This window comes from Lates calcarifer, linkage group LG6, assembly GCF_001640805.2.
Source record: "Lates calcarifer isolate ASB-BC8 linkage group LG6, TLL_Latcal_v3, whole genome shotgun sequence".
Classification (NCBI taxonomy): domain Eukaryota; kingdom Metazoa; phylum Chordata; class Actinopteri; family Centropomidae; genus Lates; species Lates calcarifer.
The window spans coordinates 22,159,340-22,178,566 of record NC_066838.1 but is presented as its reverse complement, the minus strand read 5'-3'; the positions used below and the strand labels follow the sequence as shown (position 1 = coordinate 22,178,566).

At 41.5% G+C, this 19,227-nt stretch overlaps 1 protein-coding gene across 1 annotated transcript; it reads left to right on the top strand.

Moving 5' to 3' along the window:
- Positions 1-1,335: 1,335 nt before the first annotated feature.
- On the top strand, positions 1,336-12,555 carry tamalin (trafficking regulator and scaffold protein tamalin). The gene is made up of 8 exons (XM_018678199.2): positions 1,336-1,701; positions 3,832-3,884; positions 5,113-5,167; positions 7,711-7,813; positions 9,149-9,242; positions 10,479-10,545; positions 11,382-11,448; positions 11,706-12,555. The coding sequence occupies exons 1-8, from the start codon at positions 1,504-1,506 to the stop codon at positions 12,200-12,202; spliced, it is 1,134 nt and encodes a 377-aa protein (XP_018533715.1). The 5' UTR covers positions 1,336-1,503; the 3' UTR covers positions 12,203-12,555.
- The last annotated feature ends 6,672 nt before the right edge of the window (positions 12,556-19,227 follow it).

The following is a 19,227-nucleotide window of genomic DNA, read 5'->3' as shown; positions in this document are numbered from 1 at the left end:
TCTTCCCCATATTTTAGACGTTATTTGTCATTTCACAACTTAATCTCTGTTCTCAAAGAGCAGATCTGTATCTTTTTTCTCTCATCTAAGACGCCTCTCATTAATACTCCTGCTGAGTATTAATAATAATATTCTAAACCTTCACATTCATAGTTGGTCTGCCAGCAACAAATGCTGCAATCAAGTGCTGTCGGACAAATCATGACAACTGACTTGATCGCATATGTTTGGAGACTTTGCCAACAGCTGCTGGTCAGAGTTATCTACACACAACTGTTTGCATATGAAGTAAGCCGCCAGTTTTAAGTGCTATGTCACATATGTGGCACAGGACTGCTCCATTTCAGTGAAGTCACATCAGGACACATTTTAAGACTGAATTTAAAACAAGTAAAAGTTCAGTAATTTTCTTCTCAGTCTTCTAACTTCTTCTCAAAAAGACAAGTTCAGCATCCAATGAATATGCAAAAGTTTGAATGCTAAACACATGATGTCTTTTACTTGACTAACAGTCCATGCTCAGGGTCCAGGGGGTTTCAGATTTCTACATCACACTCACATAAGTCAAGCAGATGAATTTAAAAACAACCATCCAGTGTCAAACTCTGCACGTGAACCGGAAACATCCAAGTGAATCTCATTTTTGAATGGAGTAAAACTTAAACTAGGATTTAAATCAGGACCTGCTCCACAGAGGATGAATGTTGTGCTGAATATATGGAGCTATAACAGGAACTGTTACTCACAAATTAAGTTTATATCAACAATCAACAATGTGCTGATTATTTTCTGAGTGAAAAAGTGGAGTGAAGTGAAAAATATCCATCACTCTTTCTAAAATCCCAAGGTGGTGTGACGTTCAAATGTCTTGTTTTGTCTCCGCAACAGGGCAAAAAATCCCAAATATTAAATTAACAATGATATAAAACAGAGACACGCAGAAAATCTTCACATTTTTTCTTTTAAAAATGAATAAAATGATTAAAACGATAGCCTAAAATGATTATATACAATCGTAATGTTAAAGAAAAACAAAACCATATATTATAATACATATATATGTCAGAATTATTCATATTAATATGCTGAAGACGTTAGACGAAAGAAATAAATGTATAGTAGTTCCCTTTGATTCAACTGTTTAAATAAAACCATTACTGTTTGCTGCATTCAAGACTCCGGGAACAAAAACATTCCCAGCATCTCACATCACGCTCCCGGAACGTGAAACAGAAAGGTCCGAGGTGCACCTGAAAGCAGCAGTCACGTTGCTATTGGCACTCATCTGTGTCCTTCACATCAGAAGTCCCCGCCTCCAGGTTTTTATTCACCAGAAACACTGAAGTGAAATTGTAGGCGGCTCCACGCTGAGGCTCACAACTCAGTCAGCATCTTCCCCGGCTGCTTTCACTCCGTGCTGGAGGACCACAACACTTTTTATTTTTCGTTTTCATTTTTTATTTCATTCTCGTCAACTCTTCAGCGCTCGCACATGAGCTCAACATGACTTTCAGGAGGCTCAAAAAAGTGAACTCCAGCGGGCCGGAGACTGGACCCGCATCTCAAGACAACGACATTTATTTCCCGTCGTCAAAGTCAGACAGTTGCAGGACTATGGACTTACCGACCAACTCCTCGGAGGTTTACAACTACAAGACTCTGGCTTACTCTGGTGGGACGCTGCCCAGAAACTTCAAAAAGGTAAAAAAAAAGTCTAATTTTAACACTTTTGTTTCAACAGTTAATCACACATTTATCTGGAAGGGGACAATAATGTGCCTGTGTCCTCATTCATTGGGTCCTGTAAATTTAAGCTAACAGTATTCTCTGCCAGAAGATATTTTCTATTTGTTTAATTTTGATTTGTTTTGTTTTTTTGTTTGTTTGTTTTAACTGTTGATATCAGACTTAATGTCAGGTTTCTCAACTTAAGAGGCAGAATAACTAAATTTATTAGCATCAAATCATGTCCACTCCCATGTCTAGGATTTTTCTTACAGTTTTTGGGACTGTGCTTTAAATGATTTCCAATGACTAGCTCGGCTAAACAGATTAAATAAAGCAATTTAATGATTATTACACATGTTAGGAGGAGGAGGAGGAGGAGGATCTGTAAGAGCGGCCAGAGAGTTCATGAAGTGTTTACAAACTCATGTTCAACAGCAAAAATTTACCCAGATGAAGTTCTCTCAGGTTTGTTTTTTGGGGTTAAATGTGTCTCTTAAAAGAAACTGTTCACAGTTTATCCACAGAGGGCATCTCACTGAGAGTCAACAGTAGTAAGTGCCCGTCCAGGGGCAAGTGTGGACCACCCAAACACTGAGTCTGATTTACGCTCTGTCAGGTACACCAGGGTCCCAGTCCTTCATGTGGTCGGGACTGATTTAAGACAAGAACATGTGCATAGCAGGGGAAATGTTAGGCTTTTAATGGACTCATCACAATTTAATTTCACAGTTTATTGTGAAATTAAATATACAACAACGACAGGAATGAGAAGAGACAGAAAATAAAAAAAGAAACAAAACTCTGCTCATGATCACTAAGATAGAAATGTGTCTTTTGAATGTTAAAATGTTTGTTAGAGTTACTTAAATCAACTGACTCCTGAGCTGTGGAACAACTGAATCTGCTTTTTGATAATAATTGTTTTGAGTCTTAACTATTCTCATGTCGTCTCTCCTTCAAAATAAGAGCGCACTGAGGATAACTTGATCAAAGATAATCAAATCAATCATTTTAACCAGATCGCTTTAACTCAATAACAACATTTTAGCCTGGATTAGTTTGGAAATATTTGAGTTTCCGGGACTGACCGCCTTCCTCTCTGATGGTCAAGAAGTTGATGTTGCGTAATACTGGCTGAACATTTGCACAGACGTTTCCTTGCCACTGTGTCTCTCCATAAAGCTCAGTTGTTTAAAACCGTAGCTTCATTTCCTTCTGGAGTTTCTGGCGTCCCACTCGGAGACCGGTTCAAAGCAGACATGTGCGGCAGTGTACTGTAAAGAGAGGCACAGTTATCATCCACTAACCTACAATACTACAAGTGTTGAGTAGCTGGAGTGAGCGGCCACAACAGTGCATTGTGCAGACACGGGGATGGAGCTCCTGCTCCGGCTGCCCCCGTTCAGTCTCTGTGGATATTTGGGAATAAATGCACTCATTGAGACGGGGACGTGCGGGGGGGGCAATTCTGTAAGTGTTGGGACATAAAGAAAGCAACATTTTACTACCCAGAGAGGCTGTGGCACAAAGCGGCCTTTCATGGGCGCAGCATTTGAAAATGATTGAGTTGGAACAGAGGTGGATTGATTGTAAGTGATTTAGTGGAGCCTTCTGGACAGATACCTTCCTTATTTACACAGTCAGGTAGGGCTGGGTCCCGACCTTCTGTTAACTTGGGTTTTCACTCAATGCAGTTATTGTGAGTGTTCACCACTGTGTCTTATTTGGTTCTTTTAACAGGCTGGAATTTGTGCAAACTGCTCTAAATCATCTTAAATCATCAGCTACAATAACAGTGTGAGTGCCTGTAGGCAGCTGATTTAGTTCGTAATTATTGCTATAATTAGCTGCTCTGAGGTCGTCATCTGCTTTGTCGTAAACAAAGAGCAGCCAGACGTGTATTTCTGGTTTCAGGGCGCGTGCTTCTTCTGTACCAGCACAATAGCCCAGTGGCTTGAAAATACAAACACACAGCGCACAGGTTGATGTGTACAGTAGGTGTGTCCAGGAAGCGTTGGGGGGTTACCCTCATGAGTAATCAGGCATTAAACGCAACGCAGGTGTCAGACACACTTCACGACTTCTTTCGTTTCCTCTTTGCAGGGTGGTGGGTTGCAGAAGTGGAAACCCCTAACACAGTCACCAGAACCACAAAGGTACTGTCTCCCATCAGTCACTGACATTTATCCTTGAACCTTCCCCTTCTGTCTTCACACTGATTCACCTCAGAGTGAAAGGCCCTCATTCAAACAGTGCTCTCCAGTGATGAGCAGTCATTGTTATGTATGATATGCTTGAGGTTTGTCATGAATTTCCATGTATTTAGTCTCAGACCGTCAAGACTCTTGTGCTGGACTTTTGCCTCTGACGTCCAGACGCTGCTGGACAACAGAGGAAGTCCTGTGCAGCGAGCAGTTATCTTGTAATGCAATTTAGTTAAAGTCACACACTAAAGAGAGGAATCCAGAGATGGATATGTTTACTTTCTTGTTTACTCTCTCTGATATTGGTCTTGGATTTTTGATGTCGCCCTTATAAATGATTCTTAGAGGCTTTAAATGATGGAAAGGCTCTAAAATTCCATATATTTTCAGCTTTAATTCTGTTTTGATATGAGGTTTTGGGTTCTTTTTCATGCATAAAAATATCCCAGGGCATTATTTTCACTACTGAATAATCTGCTGCTTGTTTTCTTGATTGATCAATTAAACATTTGGTCTATAAATTGGTCATAAATCTTGTCTTGTTGTGTCCAGCCAGCAGTTTGACCCCCTCAAAATTCAATTTATTATAATGTAAGACAGAGAAAAGCAGCAAATTCTCACAATTTGAGAACCTGCAGCCATCAAACTTTCAGCATTAATCAATTTAGACCCACAACAAATGGTCAGACAGTTAATTTTCAATGTTTTTCACAATCGTTTAAAAACATTTTTAAAGCAAAAATGCCAAAAAATGAGTCGTATTTTTCATTATACTGAATATTTTTGGGTTTTACTTTGTTGGTCAGGCAAAATAATCTGTAGACACTGGACCTTGTGATTATGTCTCCTGACATTTTACAGACTAAACAAATAATTGACAAAACAAATAATCAGCAGGTTAATCAATAATGAAAATAATCATTAGTTGCAGCCCTTAATAAATGTTTCTCTTGATTGACCTGTCAGTTAATCCAGCAAGTGTTGCAGCTCTGTCTGAAAGTTTTCCTGTCTCCGAGGATCATAGAAATCATCACATTAATTTTACAGGAAGATTCAGATTTTAGGAGGAAATTAAAAGATATTAAACAAGTGATCCTGTGATCTCCTGCAGGAAATACAGGAAAGAGTTTGCTCAGCTGCAAAAAAAAAACCCCAAAACAAATGTCTTTCTTTCCTCCAGGAAGGTGGTGGTCCTGGAGAAAAATGAAGAGGAGACGTTTGGCTTTGAGATCCAGGTAAGAGGATTAACAGTGGGATATGGGAGCGGATTACTAAACCTTGTGAGTGCCATTTAACAGGATTTTCCCCGATCGGCCACGTCTCTGTCAACAGATGAAACTTGAGTGACTGAAGGATGTACATCTTGTCCTGTAAATCTCTTAATCCGAGCATTTGCCTGCGCTGGCGGAGGTGAAAGGTCACGCATCAGTCAAATAACTTGTTGATGTTAGTCCCATGACTCGAGAGAAGAGGAGATGTGTGTGGTTTTTTTTCCCCCCCGGTCTCCCAGCGTCTGTATTTTAAGCTGTGTGGTTTACTCACACGCTTCCCATGTAATACCTGCTTTACTCTCATCCCGCTCAGCAGGCAGAAGCTTCGCACATTTGACCTCAATATCTCTCTGATCTCTCTCGCCCTGCTGCTCATGTCTCCCTGAAGCGTTGCCTCACAATGTCAACTCTGTTACACAGGCCCCTCATTTTTTAAATAGTTTTCAAGGCAATGATTAAATGCTAATTTGCCTCGTTTGAATCTTGGGTCTGTTTACGATAATGTGGATTTTGTAATGCTTTGTTGGTCAGTTTAAGTTTCTAGAAGTGAAATACTGCACGGCGGAAAATATATATTGTTCTATTTCTGGTTTTGTTTGGAGGCTGCCGCCCTTCCTGCCTGCCTGTGGCCAGAAGGAAGTGAGATCATGACGGTCAACAGAAAAACACTCAGATGAGTTTGGAGTCTTGCGTTTTTTTATTTTTTTTGTCGTGGTGGTTTTCCTCCCTCTGTGTCTGTTATGTTAATAATTGAGCTGAGGAGCCAGCATGTAAATGTGATATTTGCGTTTCTGTGTTATTTGCATGGTTCTGTGTTTATCTTTCAGGCCGCTGAGTAGGAAGCTCACGTTGAACCAGCAGCAGGCTCAGACACAGGCAGATCTGAATCATTGCAAATTTCCATAAGACAAACTCATCCAAGTTGGATTCATGTTTTAATAGGAACACTTGACTGGAGCAGATGGAAAGCTTGATAGCTTGCATGTTATTTTACGAGACACTCATTGTTTTTGTCTGTTTGCTGAGTCTCAGACTCCCTCAGACATGCAGCAGCAGCAGCATGATAACTGACTGACTGACTGACAGTCGTGTGACAGGGAGAAGTCTATCTATGACCTTCTGCAGAGAAACCGTGGTGACTGAAACAGGGAAGAAAGCATGCAAATACACACGGAAGCAACAAATACTGTTTCTAAGACAACAAAATATTAGAGTCCTCAGTGGAGGAGGAAGAACTGAGATCAGTCACTTGGTAAAATACTTTGCTCCAAGGTAAAGTCCTGCATTCAAAGTGATACTCAGGTGCTTAAACACAAAGTACTATTATCTAAATGTACTTAAAGTGATAATAGACAACCTTCCCCCTCCTAGCATGTGGTACTAATGTTGATGCACTGTTCATTTGATCATCAGATGAAACCATTTGTTTTTCTCTGGCAGTTAGCGGTAGCATTAGCGACATGGCAAACTAGAAACCCGGATCTCTGTGATTACAAAGGCAAAAGTTAAACGATTGGTTTTATTAATAAGTAAACAGGTTTTGTTAGTAACTGATCCAGTAGGAATAATGCCAACTGACTGTTGGCTTTGAGCCCTGTCAGGTCCTGGAGCTCTCTCCATACTTAGACCAGCCAACAGGAACTACCAGGGCAGATCCTGGTGTGCAGGTGGACCCTAAAAAATCCATAAAGTCGGTACCAGAGGAATTTCTGTCCCAGTCTGACCACAGCTCTCTCGATCCGGTGAATGTCCATCTGAGGTCCTCGGTTTCTATCGCTCTCCTTCTTCATCTTCAGAACAATTGTTTGCTCGGCAGGACATCAGTCTACAACTATTTCACTAATTAATAATGAAATCCAAACTCTTTTCAGGTTGAAGCTCTCTGCTTTGTATCATTATGAACACAATACTTTTGCATTGATCGAACAAAACAAGACATTTTCATTCAGTGATTTTGTTTATTTTTTTGCTCGTGGTAAAGCACAACACAACTCAGAAACCTTTGAGTTTAATAGACCAAATTATTAATCAGTGGATAAAGAAAGTTAATCATGAGACAAGGAGAAAATCGTTGGTTGTACTCCTTCGAAGGCGCTCGTACACCATGAAAGATTTCATATAGTTACAACAGTTTTCAGCATCTGTTAATATGAGCTGCTATTTCTACTGTTTCTAAGAAGCTGATTTCAGAGTCAGCTTTACAAAAAGACCCGACCAGTGGTTTTTGTTTTATTAGACGAGAGCAGCAAACCTCTCACTTTGCATGCTTGTGCCACGTCTTGGCATGCTCAGAGATACAATCTGGTTTCCTGCACTGTCCGTCACGGTTTCCTCACAGTGTCGCTCAGCGGTTTATCAGTATTGCATTGTAGGGCCGCCGTATTTCAAAACTGTGACATCAATTGTATTTTGTAAGACAGTTCAATGAGAATAAGGAAGGAAAGGGTGTATTTAAAAAGCTTTTTCCATTCTCCTATTTTCAGTGTTTGTTGCTGTGTCTCTTTCAGACTTACGGTCTCCACCATCAGGACCAGAACTCAGTGGAGATGTGTACGTTTGTGTGTAAAGTGCACAGCGACAGCCCGGCCCAGCAAGCAGGACTTAAAGTTGGTGAGTTTGTGTTTGAATTCCTCTTTTTGTTTAAATGTTTGAGCCGTATCTAAGCCCGAAATAACCTGGAAAATACTTGAAATAGACACCGAGGGGAAGTGAGCATGACAGGAGGTTTTGGTTCAGCTTGTCCTCTTTTGTGTTTGCCAGCTGACACCGTACGTCAACAAAATCACCCATGAGTTTCAGCCGGCTGTTTAGGGAAGTACAAACATGACCGGCGTGCCTACTCATTTTCCAGTCAACAACAACAACTTAGTGAGCGGCTATTTCAGCCAACACCTACTTGGCAGCTCCTCTCACCAGTGTGCCAGAGAGAGCAAAGCAAAGACATCCTCTCAAATGCCAATTTTAAAGGAGGTGTCATTTTTATTTGGTAAACATGTCTTGCATCCTGTTTGGTTTTAAAAAAAAAGACAGAAGCAGTGCATCAGTGATTTTAAATGAAGAAACATTCACAAGAAAATATCAGTAAATGTGAGATGAGAAGAAGCAGCTCTCATTGTCTCACTAAAGCAGCAGCGGTCTTCAACTTCAGCTTCTATAAATTATCTCTACTTTTCACACTTGTGACCGCTCAGTCAGCGCTCAGCTCTCAGCCTGTGTGTCTCAAAAAAAAAAAAAAATGTTGCCGCGTATGTCACTTCAGTTTCACTTCCTACATTCCTCGCATGCTCGCTCTATTGTTCCCCCCGTGAACACAATGACCTCATCTCGTGAAGCAAGATGCTGTTTTTGAAAAGGGAAAACAGGCTTTGTGCTGAAACCAAAGGCCACTGTCACGCATCAGAGTCCACACCATATCTAATAACGCCACTGTTCATGCCGTTCTACCTCTGCTGAAGTGGAACGATGTGATGCTCATAGATAAACAAATAAAAAGTATAGTGAAGCTGCAGCGATGGTCATCTCTCAAGTGAAAATGACAAAAACATAATGGTTCCCTGTTGCCTAATGAAAGTTTTCCTTATCTTACATCATAGTAAAAACAAAACAAGACATTTCATGAGTCATCTTGAGCGTTTTCTAATGTTTTATAAGCAGTTAATTGAGGAAATGATTGGCAGATTCATTACAATCGTTAGCTGCAGCCCCTCTATATGGCTGTTTCTTTACACATGAGGTGACTTCAGTTCAGTGATGAGCCGTGTGCCACGACTGCACATATGCATGGCCCTTCCACATTTGCCTTGCACATGTGTCGAGGTTTCATTTAGAATCAAACAGGCCTCAGTTGGCTGCAGCTTGCAGTAATTGAAGCCACAGAGGATTGAAGAGCATCCTGGCTGCTGGTTAACACACATGTTGCGTTCTTGTGTGTGTGTGTTTCTACAGGGGACACCATCGCAAGTGTGAACGAGGCCTCCGTGGAGGGATTTCGGCACAAAGAGATCGTTCAGCTCATCAGGGCCTGTGGCAACACACTCAGGTACACAGACGCACAGAAAACAACAACAGCAGCCGTAGATGTTTGTTTATCTGATAGAACCTTACCAGCTATTTTAATTAGCAATTAATAGTTCAACTCAACTGGGAGGTGTAAAGCCACGGTGAAGTTATGAAGAGCTTCTGGAAGTGAAAGAATTAAATTCATGTGGGAACAAAGATGAGTCCTCTGGTTCTATCAGCATTGTTAGATTTACTCTGAGGACAACATGACATGTAAATTACAAGAGAAACGTCTCAAAGTCTACTTCATTTGTGTCTTTAGTTCATTAAATCTATAGAAGTTTGGGCAAAGTTGAAGCTGGATTTTTCATTTTTTTATCAACTGTAACTCCAGAGTAAAATGAGTAAAAGATGAGGTATTATTCTAAAAAATAAAACTCAGGTATTGTTGATGGTCAGTGGACGTTGGGAGGGGCATGATTTTTGTTTTTTTTGGCTTCCAAAGGGGAAAATGACAGAAAAAAAATTGACAACCACTGGCTTAACTTAGCTTAAAACATTTGCTGGTTTCAGCTTCTGAAATGTAAAAATTTGCTGCTTGACCTGACTATTTTGAGTTATTTTTTTAACATTCTCTTTTTAAATATATCATAGGGAAGTGAATATCTTTGAGTTTTAGATTGGTGGTTGGACAGAAATTTGAAGACCTAGAGTCACCACAGGCACATTCTCAGTCGATTAGTCAACAAATAACTGGCAGACATCAACTTTTCTCACAACATTTTGAAGACTGAAAGAATAAAATCATGCTTCGATATCTGTCAGTTTGCTGAGTGGATGTTTAATTTGAACCACACACTCTTCCTCACCCTCCTTCCCTGCTTGTAAAAGATTAAAAGGACAGTTAGCGAGGCCCCGACTGTGAGCTTTGAGAGCTGCTGCTAAAGGAGTGAGGTGAACCGCATCAGAGTGCCAGTGTGGGCACAGACTTTATAGACTGACATCATCAAATTATACTTACAACTCAAGTCCATATAAACTGTTAGGGTGAAAACGAGGTCTATAAGTCGGGGGAACTCACGTGAAGTGGAAACTGTATATGTGTTCCTCCCTCCCTCTCTCTCTCTCTCTCTCTCTCGTAAACTGTCTCATGAAAAGAAGCTTTTACATGGTCGAACTGCTCTTTTTAAAGATCACTGTTTTCTGCCCTTGTAGTTTTTATAAGTGCTTCCTGTTACGCTCATTAGCTTATTGCCTTCTGGTTTTTCACTTACAGGCTGGAGACAGTTTACAGTGACTCAATCCGAAAAGCGGAGCTGGAGGCGCGGCTGCAGTATCTGAAGGTGGGTTTTTCTTTTTAACATCGCTGCAGGTTTTTTTTTTTTTTTCAGTGTTTGTCAGCAGTGAGTCAGCCTGTTTGTGTGTCCACCAGCCACACACACACACACACACACACACACACACACACACACACACATATTACGTTAACATGCTAGATATAGACACCACCTCCCTGCCCCGACTCCCTCCACACCTGTCTCCCCCGGCAGCACCACCTGTTTCATCAGCAGTTTTTCCAGCAAGCTGCAGACATTCTTCACTCATGGCTGTTAAAAAAGCCGCTCCTGCAAAGTGGCTCAAGTGAGCGAGCTTTCCCCCAAGATTACAGCAGCTGTCCCGCTCTGATCTGCTGCAGCACAGCCGCTTTCTGAGATACTAATCCAACATTTTAAAGATTAACCTGCTGCTGCTTTTTGTGCGTGAGATGAAAATGTCAGATGTTGAATCCTCGCTAAATAGGATATAGTGATGAACCCTGAGTAGACACACAAAGAACCAAAACACTGACTGAAAAAGGGGACTACCTAAATCACCATGATCAACACTGATAACAATCATATTCATATTAGTTAGCCTGTCACTTCGTGGTGTTTGGGAACACCCTCTCACTTCTCATCTTCCTGTTTTTAGCCCCTTGGTTTTAGCCTGTAACTCCTGTTATTTGTCGATGGAGTTTTCTGCCTGTTTCACATGTACTGTTGTGACGTTTGAGAACATTCCCCTTGACGCAACATATAGTTGAGCATTTGTTTTGATCAGTTCACCTGAAGTGTGACTTCACTGTATGTTGTGGTTTTCTTGTCTCGGTCATTGAACATGCATCTGTCTTCCTCTTTAGCAAACTCTTCATGAGAAATGGGATGAGTATCGGTCGTTGATGGTGCAGGAGCAGAGGCTTGTTCACGGTAGGTTAACTGAGATATTGTGTCATATCAGCTCAGTTCAGTTCACTTTATTTCACCAGGAGGGTCAACACTTGTTTTACAGGGATTAAAATATGTCAAAAGGTCCAGATTTTTTTTTTCTTTGAGGGGAAGAAGTTTGCATTCACAGCAGACAAAACAACAACAAAAGTAAACCAAGAAATGCCCTGTTCTCCTGTATGTTCAGTGATACAACTGGTGGTAGTCTACTGTCCTGACTCTGCCCTTCTCTCCTGCAGGGATAGTAATGAGTGATGCTGCAGTGTACGAGTCCCTGGAGTCAGCAGGTGTGTACGGCAGCCTCGGCGCCCCCAGCCCCGCCGCTCAGAGAGCCCTCCGCGGCACCGGCAGCACCAGCAGCAGCGCCAGCTTCCTCAGCACGGCCACCGAGGACGACCCTCTGTACCAGACCTGCCTGTACCAGGCGGACGGCAGCGAGGATTCAGTCAACGGCAGCGCAGACAAAAAGAAAGAGCAGCCACAGAGGCAGCAGCGCCTCCGACCGGCCAGCGAGCTCTTCACCACGGCCAAGACGCATCTGACCCGCAGCGCCAGCACGCGCAGCTACGTCAGAGGATCCACGCCGCCGTCGTTGTCGTCGTCCGCCTCGGGTGAGAAGCAGGGAGGATTCAACTCACTGCAGAGGAAGCCCAAACAGAAAAGCTTCCGCAGACGCCTCCTCAAATTCATCCCTGGGCTGAACCGACCGCTGGAGGAGGAGGAGAGCAAACTGTGAGCGGCAGACACCTAAACTTCAAAGACTTAAAGCACCAGTGACTGTCAGAATAAACTGCCAAAGAAATCAGAGCAAGCTGCCCTAAAGAGTGAAGAAACTGAGACCAAAGTGTAAAGGTTCTGCTGTTGCACCTCTCCTTGTTTGATTTAGACCAACGAACATTTGGCTACTTTCAGTAGAGTTCAGTGTTTCACAGCTGTACATAACTTTTTTGTTTTCATTTGTTTTGTTCTTTAAGTTATTTATTTATTTTAACATGTTTGGTTTATGTACAGAATGAAGCCTTTTTCAGTTTTTACTGCATGCAAGACTTTTATTTTGACAGCTGAATAAATGACCTGTTATAAATGTGACTGTGCCATTTTGATATCTGCTCTAAGATGATTCAGACTGGTCTTATTTTATTTTCTCTGCTCAAGTCACGCTTCCTAAAAATAACTTATGGAACATTATTTCGTGCAGATCTTGCAAGAAAGCCACAACTGTCTGTGGGAATTGTAGCTCCCAAACTTAAATTAGTGCTCAGACCTCGAGTGTACACACAGTCTGTTTGTAATTTCCCCCAGCTGAGATGTGACCTTCTGCACGTGGTGCTGTTAAATATAGCGAGTCTTCAACTTTTTCCTCCAGTTAAGAATGTTATCACCAGAGTTTTGGAGGTTGCCGAGCGGTTTCGGATGGTTTGAGGCCCGTCTGTGGTGCGAGGTATCCAGAATGGAGGCTCTTGTATCGGGCTCTGACGCTGTTTATTGTTGGGAGAACGACGAGGAATGTGCGGAGAAAGGCATGACCCAGAATTCCAAACACAACCACTTTCTTTCAGCTCCTGCAGGCGAGTGCTGATTCCTCCTCTTCCACGCTCCCATATTCCCATGGCGGCTTCAGTTGTCCAAGAGGCTCGCTGTGTGTGTGTGTGTGTGTGAGTTGGGGCGGGGGTTGCTTGGAGTCTTTTCATTCCTGGCTCCCAGCTGACCCATGAGGTCATGGTGGTCACTCTCTCCGTTGGCTCTGCAGCGTTGATCCCTTTTGTCCTCCACCGCTCATTCACAGATGCGTCAAGAGTGTTGGATGATGGTGAGCGATGGTATGCGGGCCATGTGTTCGAGCCGGGCCCTTCTTCTTCTTCATGCTCTCCTCTGACTGTTTTGAGCAGGAGAGGCAGGAGGAGGAGGGGTGGGCTGGAAAGGACAACGACATAAGGGATTGTTATGTGAGCTTGCTGATGCTTGAAACATGGGTTTAGATCGAATGGGCTGAGCGCATAACGAGGGGATAATTAGTCAAGATGATGCTTCCCTAGAAACAATGTGTGAAAGGGCCATTTAGCAGAGACACAGGGGCCTAAACAAGGAGGGTGCAGTTGGTGCTCAGCAATTAACCCAGTGGGAGGTTGGGACAGGGGGGGTTGGCCAGTCAATATTACTGTTGTAAATGTTTGAATCTCGTCCTGCTGCTAAAAACACCACTCAAAGCTTAAAAGGTGAATGTGTTCTGTTTGCACAGCAGCAGGTTTGACAGAGAACTTCATTTTGAGGTCAGCTCCTGCTTCTCGAGCTGTTTTTTCCACAGTTTGAAGTCGTTAGCACGCACCAAAAAAGACATAATGAACAACTGTGCTGGTGTCTAAAAAGAAACCTCCTCACTCAGGACAGCAAAAATGAAAAACAAATGGTAAAATGAACTAATTTTCCTGCTCTCTTTGCACCAGTTTTTTTGGGTAGCCAACCTGTTCTGCCTCTTAACATGCAACTTCATGCTGATTACTGGGTCAGATGTTCTGTTCCTCAGTGAATGAGTCGACACAAGAGAAAAATGTTATCTCCTCTGGGAATAAGATCGAGAATATCATGAGCTTAAGGCCTGTGTGAAATCATCAAAGGATATCTGAATGGATCTGAAGTTTTGATCACTGAATTTTGCAGAATCAGGACACAGCTGGAAAAAAAAAAGAAGTGCCGGTTGGTCCAGTCCTGTTACCGCTTGTCACTGTGATGAGGTATGAGCTTTGAAAAGAGGAAGCAGAGGGGGGCCTGTAGGACACAGTCAAGCCTCTGTGGTGAAACAGCTCTGACCAGACTGCTATGTCTCAAGCATCGCGTGCGTCACAGTCTCTGATGGGCCGTTAGTGCCTCTGGTCAAACTAATGGATCAGTGCAGATGTTCTTTTTGGTTAAAAATAAGGAAGCGGTTGGAAGTTTGTGCCTTTCGCGTACAGACAGAAGAAGGCACCAGACAAAACCACAACATTTATTTTCACACACAATAAATTAATCAGTCAGAAGCAGAAATAATGTTAAAAAAAAAAGAGGAAACTTTTGGCTTCATAAAGCGTCAGTGTCTGGTTTTTGGAGTCGTGTCTGTTGTGTCTGATAGAGGGATATGAGCTTGCGTGGGCCGTCAAGGCACAGGATGTGGGTGACAAATGTGCCGGAAATCCACCATAAAGATAAGAGAATACAGCTGACTGCAAGGTTAAAAAAAGACAGCATTATACACATGTGATTATCTCCATATTTGCCTGTCAGAGCACAAGTTTAACTAAGACAGAGAAACGGTACAATGCAGTGAAGTAAGCAAGCACCACACTAGACTAGACGTGTTACATTTACATATCCAAAACGAGTTGTAAGTGAGGGACAACGCTGAAGTCTCAGTGCAACAGAAGACATTGAAGTAAGCATTAAGCACTAAATTTGTTAAATAAGGCAAAGTGCAGGGAGATGAATTAAAGAAGTGCAGAGTAAGTGTTAGTTAGGCATGTTAGAGGTGTCAGGAGAGGAGGTGTCTCTGAAGAGATTCTTGAAGATAGAGAGGGACACTCCTGCTCTGATAGCATTCAGGAGCTCGTTCCAGCACCAACGAGAACAGGCTGGGCTATGATTACCTTGTATGCAGGGGTGGCAATGCCAGATGACAATCTTTAAAGGAAGAGAAGGAGCGTAGGTCTGTATGATTGAGTTCAAGTAGATGGGTGCAGAGGACAGGACCAGACAGGCCACCGTGTTCTGGACCATCTGCGAGGGTTTCACTGTCTGTGAAGGGAGGCCTGCCAAAAACACACTGCAGTAGTTGAGGTGAAAGCTAACTGTGACCTGTGCCAAGACTTGGGTGGCGTACTGAGACAGGTAAGGCCTGATCTTACTTGTGTTGTATAATGCAAAGCAGCACGGTGGTGCAGTGGTCGCCTCAGGAGTTCGAGCCCCGGTTCACCTGTGTGTATGTTCTCCCTGTGCCTTCATGGGTTCTCTCTGAGGACTCCAGCTTTCTCCCACAGTCCAAAGACATGCAGGTTAGGTTGATTGGTGACTCTAAATTGCCTGAGATGTGAGTGTGAATGGTTGTTTGTCTACATGTGTTGGGCCTCTCGTCCAATGTCAGCTGGGATAGACTCCATTTTGATTGTGATATTGTGATGTAGAGATTGTTTGGCCGCCTCAGAAGACGAATGAAAGCTGTCCTTTACCTCTGAAACGTCTACAAGTTCAGCACACGTGGCCAACAAAGGGGACGTGACTTGGATGAATCAGCTTTACTGTAAAACTACAGAATGAAATAAATGCAAAGTGATGGATGTTCCTCATAATCTGCACCTGAGATAAAGATTCTTCATTTGGTTTCCAGGCAGCAGCAGCGGCAGTGAGCAGATACCTTAAAGGTTATATTGTCTCTCTGTGGCTTTAACAGTCTCTTTCCTGGAGCTGCTGCTCATAATTTCCACCCAACAGCTTGTTAATGGACAACACCGTTATAAAACCAGAGTCTCTTATTTAGGAACTGAGCAGCTGTGCATTTTATCAACGGCTCGACGTAGTCTATAAAATGTTTTCCAGTAGCAACACGGGACAGATCCAAAGAGCATTTCTCAACATAAGATATATTAACTGGTGCTTGTTGAACAGAAGATTCATCAAGATATAATAATAGCAGCTTACATATGAATGAATAGAAATCTTAAAAACATGGAATCACACCTTTTTTTTGGTATTTAACATGAAAGATGTCTGTATCTGTGATTTTTCCGTTGCCTTTTGGAGAAACGCGATATCACATATTTCCATCAAAGTTAAGCATCAAAATAAAATCTGAAGACAGTCGTGGGATTGTTTGTTACCAGCGGCTGCTGATGAAATCTGATCAAACGACACCCACACAGTCTTGATTAAGTAGATTAGCCAAGGATTTGAATAATAACAAAGGATGTTTTTCAAAACTTGAATTTTACTTTTTGCCCTTTTTAGTCATGGATAGCCAGTGTTTTTAGACAACTGAGGGGAGCTTTAACATGCATGAATCTGAAAAAGAAAACCAGTTGTAGTGTGTTTTGTGATCAGTTGGACGTCATTGTTAGAAAATTGTTCTGTATTTCAGATCTGAGAACTGACAGGATGAGTTTCATAAAAACTTTTCTTACAGATGTTAAGAGCAACAAATAGGGCTGCACCAAACATGAATTATGGGTCTGGTGGATTCCTGTTACATCTGTTAACTACAAACCTTTTTTTGAACTGATCTTTTGTACATTTTACTGGTCATGAAGCACACATACGATTCGGCTTGTGAGAACAGTCATTTTGTGTCTTCTGTGGCTCTGGAGGAAACATTTGCAAGTCTGATAACTTGTGCTCTAAAGAACAACTATTGTGTGGAGGAATGATGATTCTGACGAAGACCACAAGCTGAGACGCACTGGTCTCACACACACACAAGTTGTTCTTTATATGTAAGTGTTGCTGGAGCTTTGACTTTGTTAGAGTTTTTCCCATGCCCATACGTCTAAATTTAGGTGAAGTTGTGATGAAGATGAAGAGTCAAACTTAGGAGTTGAAGTGAAAAAATGAAACACATTCCTGGGGTTTACTCTCTATTTTCTGTGAGAAATCAACATCTTCTGCAACACTTGACATAAGAAATGGAAACTTTGGTGATTTTAACAGAAGTCATTTTTCCCATTTCCTTTGGTTCTAATCTGTTTTTAAACCAAGAACAGTTGAATTGAGGACAATTTGACTTTTCAATGATGTTTCACCTCTCTCTCATCTGCAACCACCTTACTTACCTTACTTTTCAAAAACCTGCTATCTTTATATAAACATATAATGTGAGCAACATGACATACAGTTGAGAAAGGCTGGATTATTTGACCTATGAGAGTATTTACAAATGTCAGTAGGGTTTTGAATGAGGGTTTCTTACTTCTTGAACAAAACCTGCAAGTTCTGGTTTGACTTTATGAAAGATGCTGCATAATGAGAACTGTAGGATCCAGTGTTTCTGGAGCTTGACCCAGCCAACCTACAGCCTCTTTCTTTCATTCCTTTGTTTTTTATTTGTCTTTTAACTGGATTAAAGTGCCATGGCAAATGGTTGAAGTTCCTCTTTAATGGATGAGTGGTAAGAGCAATTCAAATGGGGTTTTACTGAAATGTTCTTTCATTATAAAGCAGAGCTGTTTTAAATTCTTTTGGGTCCAAGAGAGTCACGTCAGGATCTGCTAGACTGCTAAATCTCAGGGTCAACAAAGATGTTGTGAAGTCCAGTGGCTTTTTGTTTTGCAGTTTTGTGTTTGATGGCTGATGATCAATGTGTGTTTAACTGCAGTGGAGGTAACTGGAGGTGAAACTGTTTGCAAAGATAACAAACTCCCACAGAAAAAAATGAATCCTGTGTTCAGTTACTGCAGCAACATTTCCTATTCCTAATCTCTTCATGTGGCTATCTCCAGTTACAAAGACTTTAACTTACTTCACCCATCATCCACCCACACACATAATAATTTCCTCTTTAAGAGCGTGACAGGTGTGAAAGTCTGTGTTACTGAATATGCTTTTATTCCCCTTTGCTGCTCACGATGTCCAGCAGTTGTGACCGTTAAACTTTAATGCCAACACAGGAAACACAACAGCTGCATGTGGCTAATCTCAGAATAAATTTAGGGATGAATGAATGATTCATTTGTTTTTTTTTAAGTATTTTGTTTTCACATATTAGTTGGTCGTAAAAACATCCTGAAATGGTGCATCATAGGCTTAGATTTAATACAACACACATGCAACTGTGTTGTATTAACACTGGTTTTTCTTTTCTGCTTGCAAAAGCATTAGTACCGTAGCAGATCTGGAATAAAGTGGGACATCTGGAGGGTTAAATCTAATTTAAACCTAATCATCTGCAGGTTATTTTCTTGATTTTGGGGGTGTGTGGGATGGTTTTCCTCAGGATGTGACACACGTAGTATAATGTGTGTACAAGCCTCAGATTGAAAGTTCAGTTATCAAACGAGTTCCTCTTTTTCATGAAGGGTTTATGATGTTTGAGAACATAAATTGAGATAAGGAACCACCTGCCGATGTTCTGTCGCTTCCACCTTCTCTCACACAAACAGCACACACAGGGAAGAGATTAAAAAAATATGCCTGAAAATGTTTGGAGAACTATTTTGTCCAATCAAGTTGCTGTTAAAATTAATCTTAAGTTATTGGAACCAACTATACCATAAGTGGAACAATATTTGCCAATATTAGAATAAATGACTTTTGATAGTAATGAATTCATGATATTTTGTTTATGTTATGTTTTTGCTCTAAACAATTACTTAGATGTTACTGGGAGTATAAACGTAGTAAACTGCTAAAACAGCTGCTAAGCTACCTGGTTAAAATAGCTACAACATTAGGACGCTAATGTTACCTAGCTAAATAGAAGCTTAATTTGATTTGCAAACACTATTTCATATAATAAGTGTAAATGTTATACTCCTGACATGTATAATGTCAATTCATTAGATACATGTAATCATTAAAACCTACAGTTTTTTCAAATGGGTAAAAAGGCTAACAAGCTAATGGGCTAACGTGCTAATAAGCTAACAGGCGAGCAGGCTAACAAGCACTGAGTCTATTGTGCCATTGTTTTGAGCTTCACTCTGCTCATCCATCCCTTCATTAACTAATTCCACTAGTTTGTTCCTACATTTTCTTATTCTGCTGTCATTTTAAAGCCCTGTCTCTCCCACCTGCCTGACTTTC

Coding starts and splice junctions, on each gene's coding strand:
- tamalin (XM_018678199.2), top strand. CDS start 1,504: ATGACTTTCAGGAGGCTCAAAAAAGTGAACTCCAGCGGGCCGGAGACT. Junction 7,814..9,148: donor GCAAGCAGGACTTAAAGTTG/GTGAGTTTGTGT, acceptor GTGTTTCTACAG/GGGACACCATCGCAAGTGTG. Junction 10,546..11,381: donor CGCGGCTGCAGTATCTGAAG/GTGGGTTTTTCT, acceptor CTTCCTCTTTAG/CAAACTCTTCATGAGAAATG.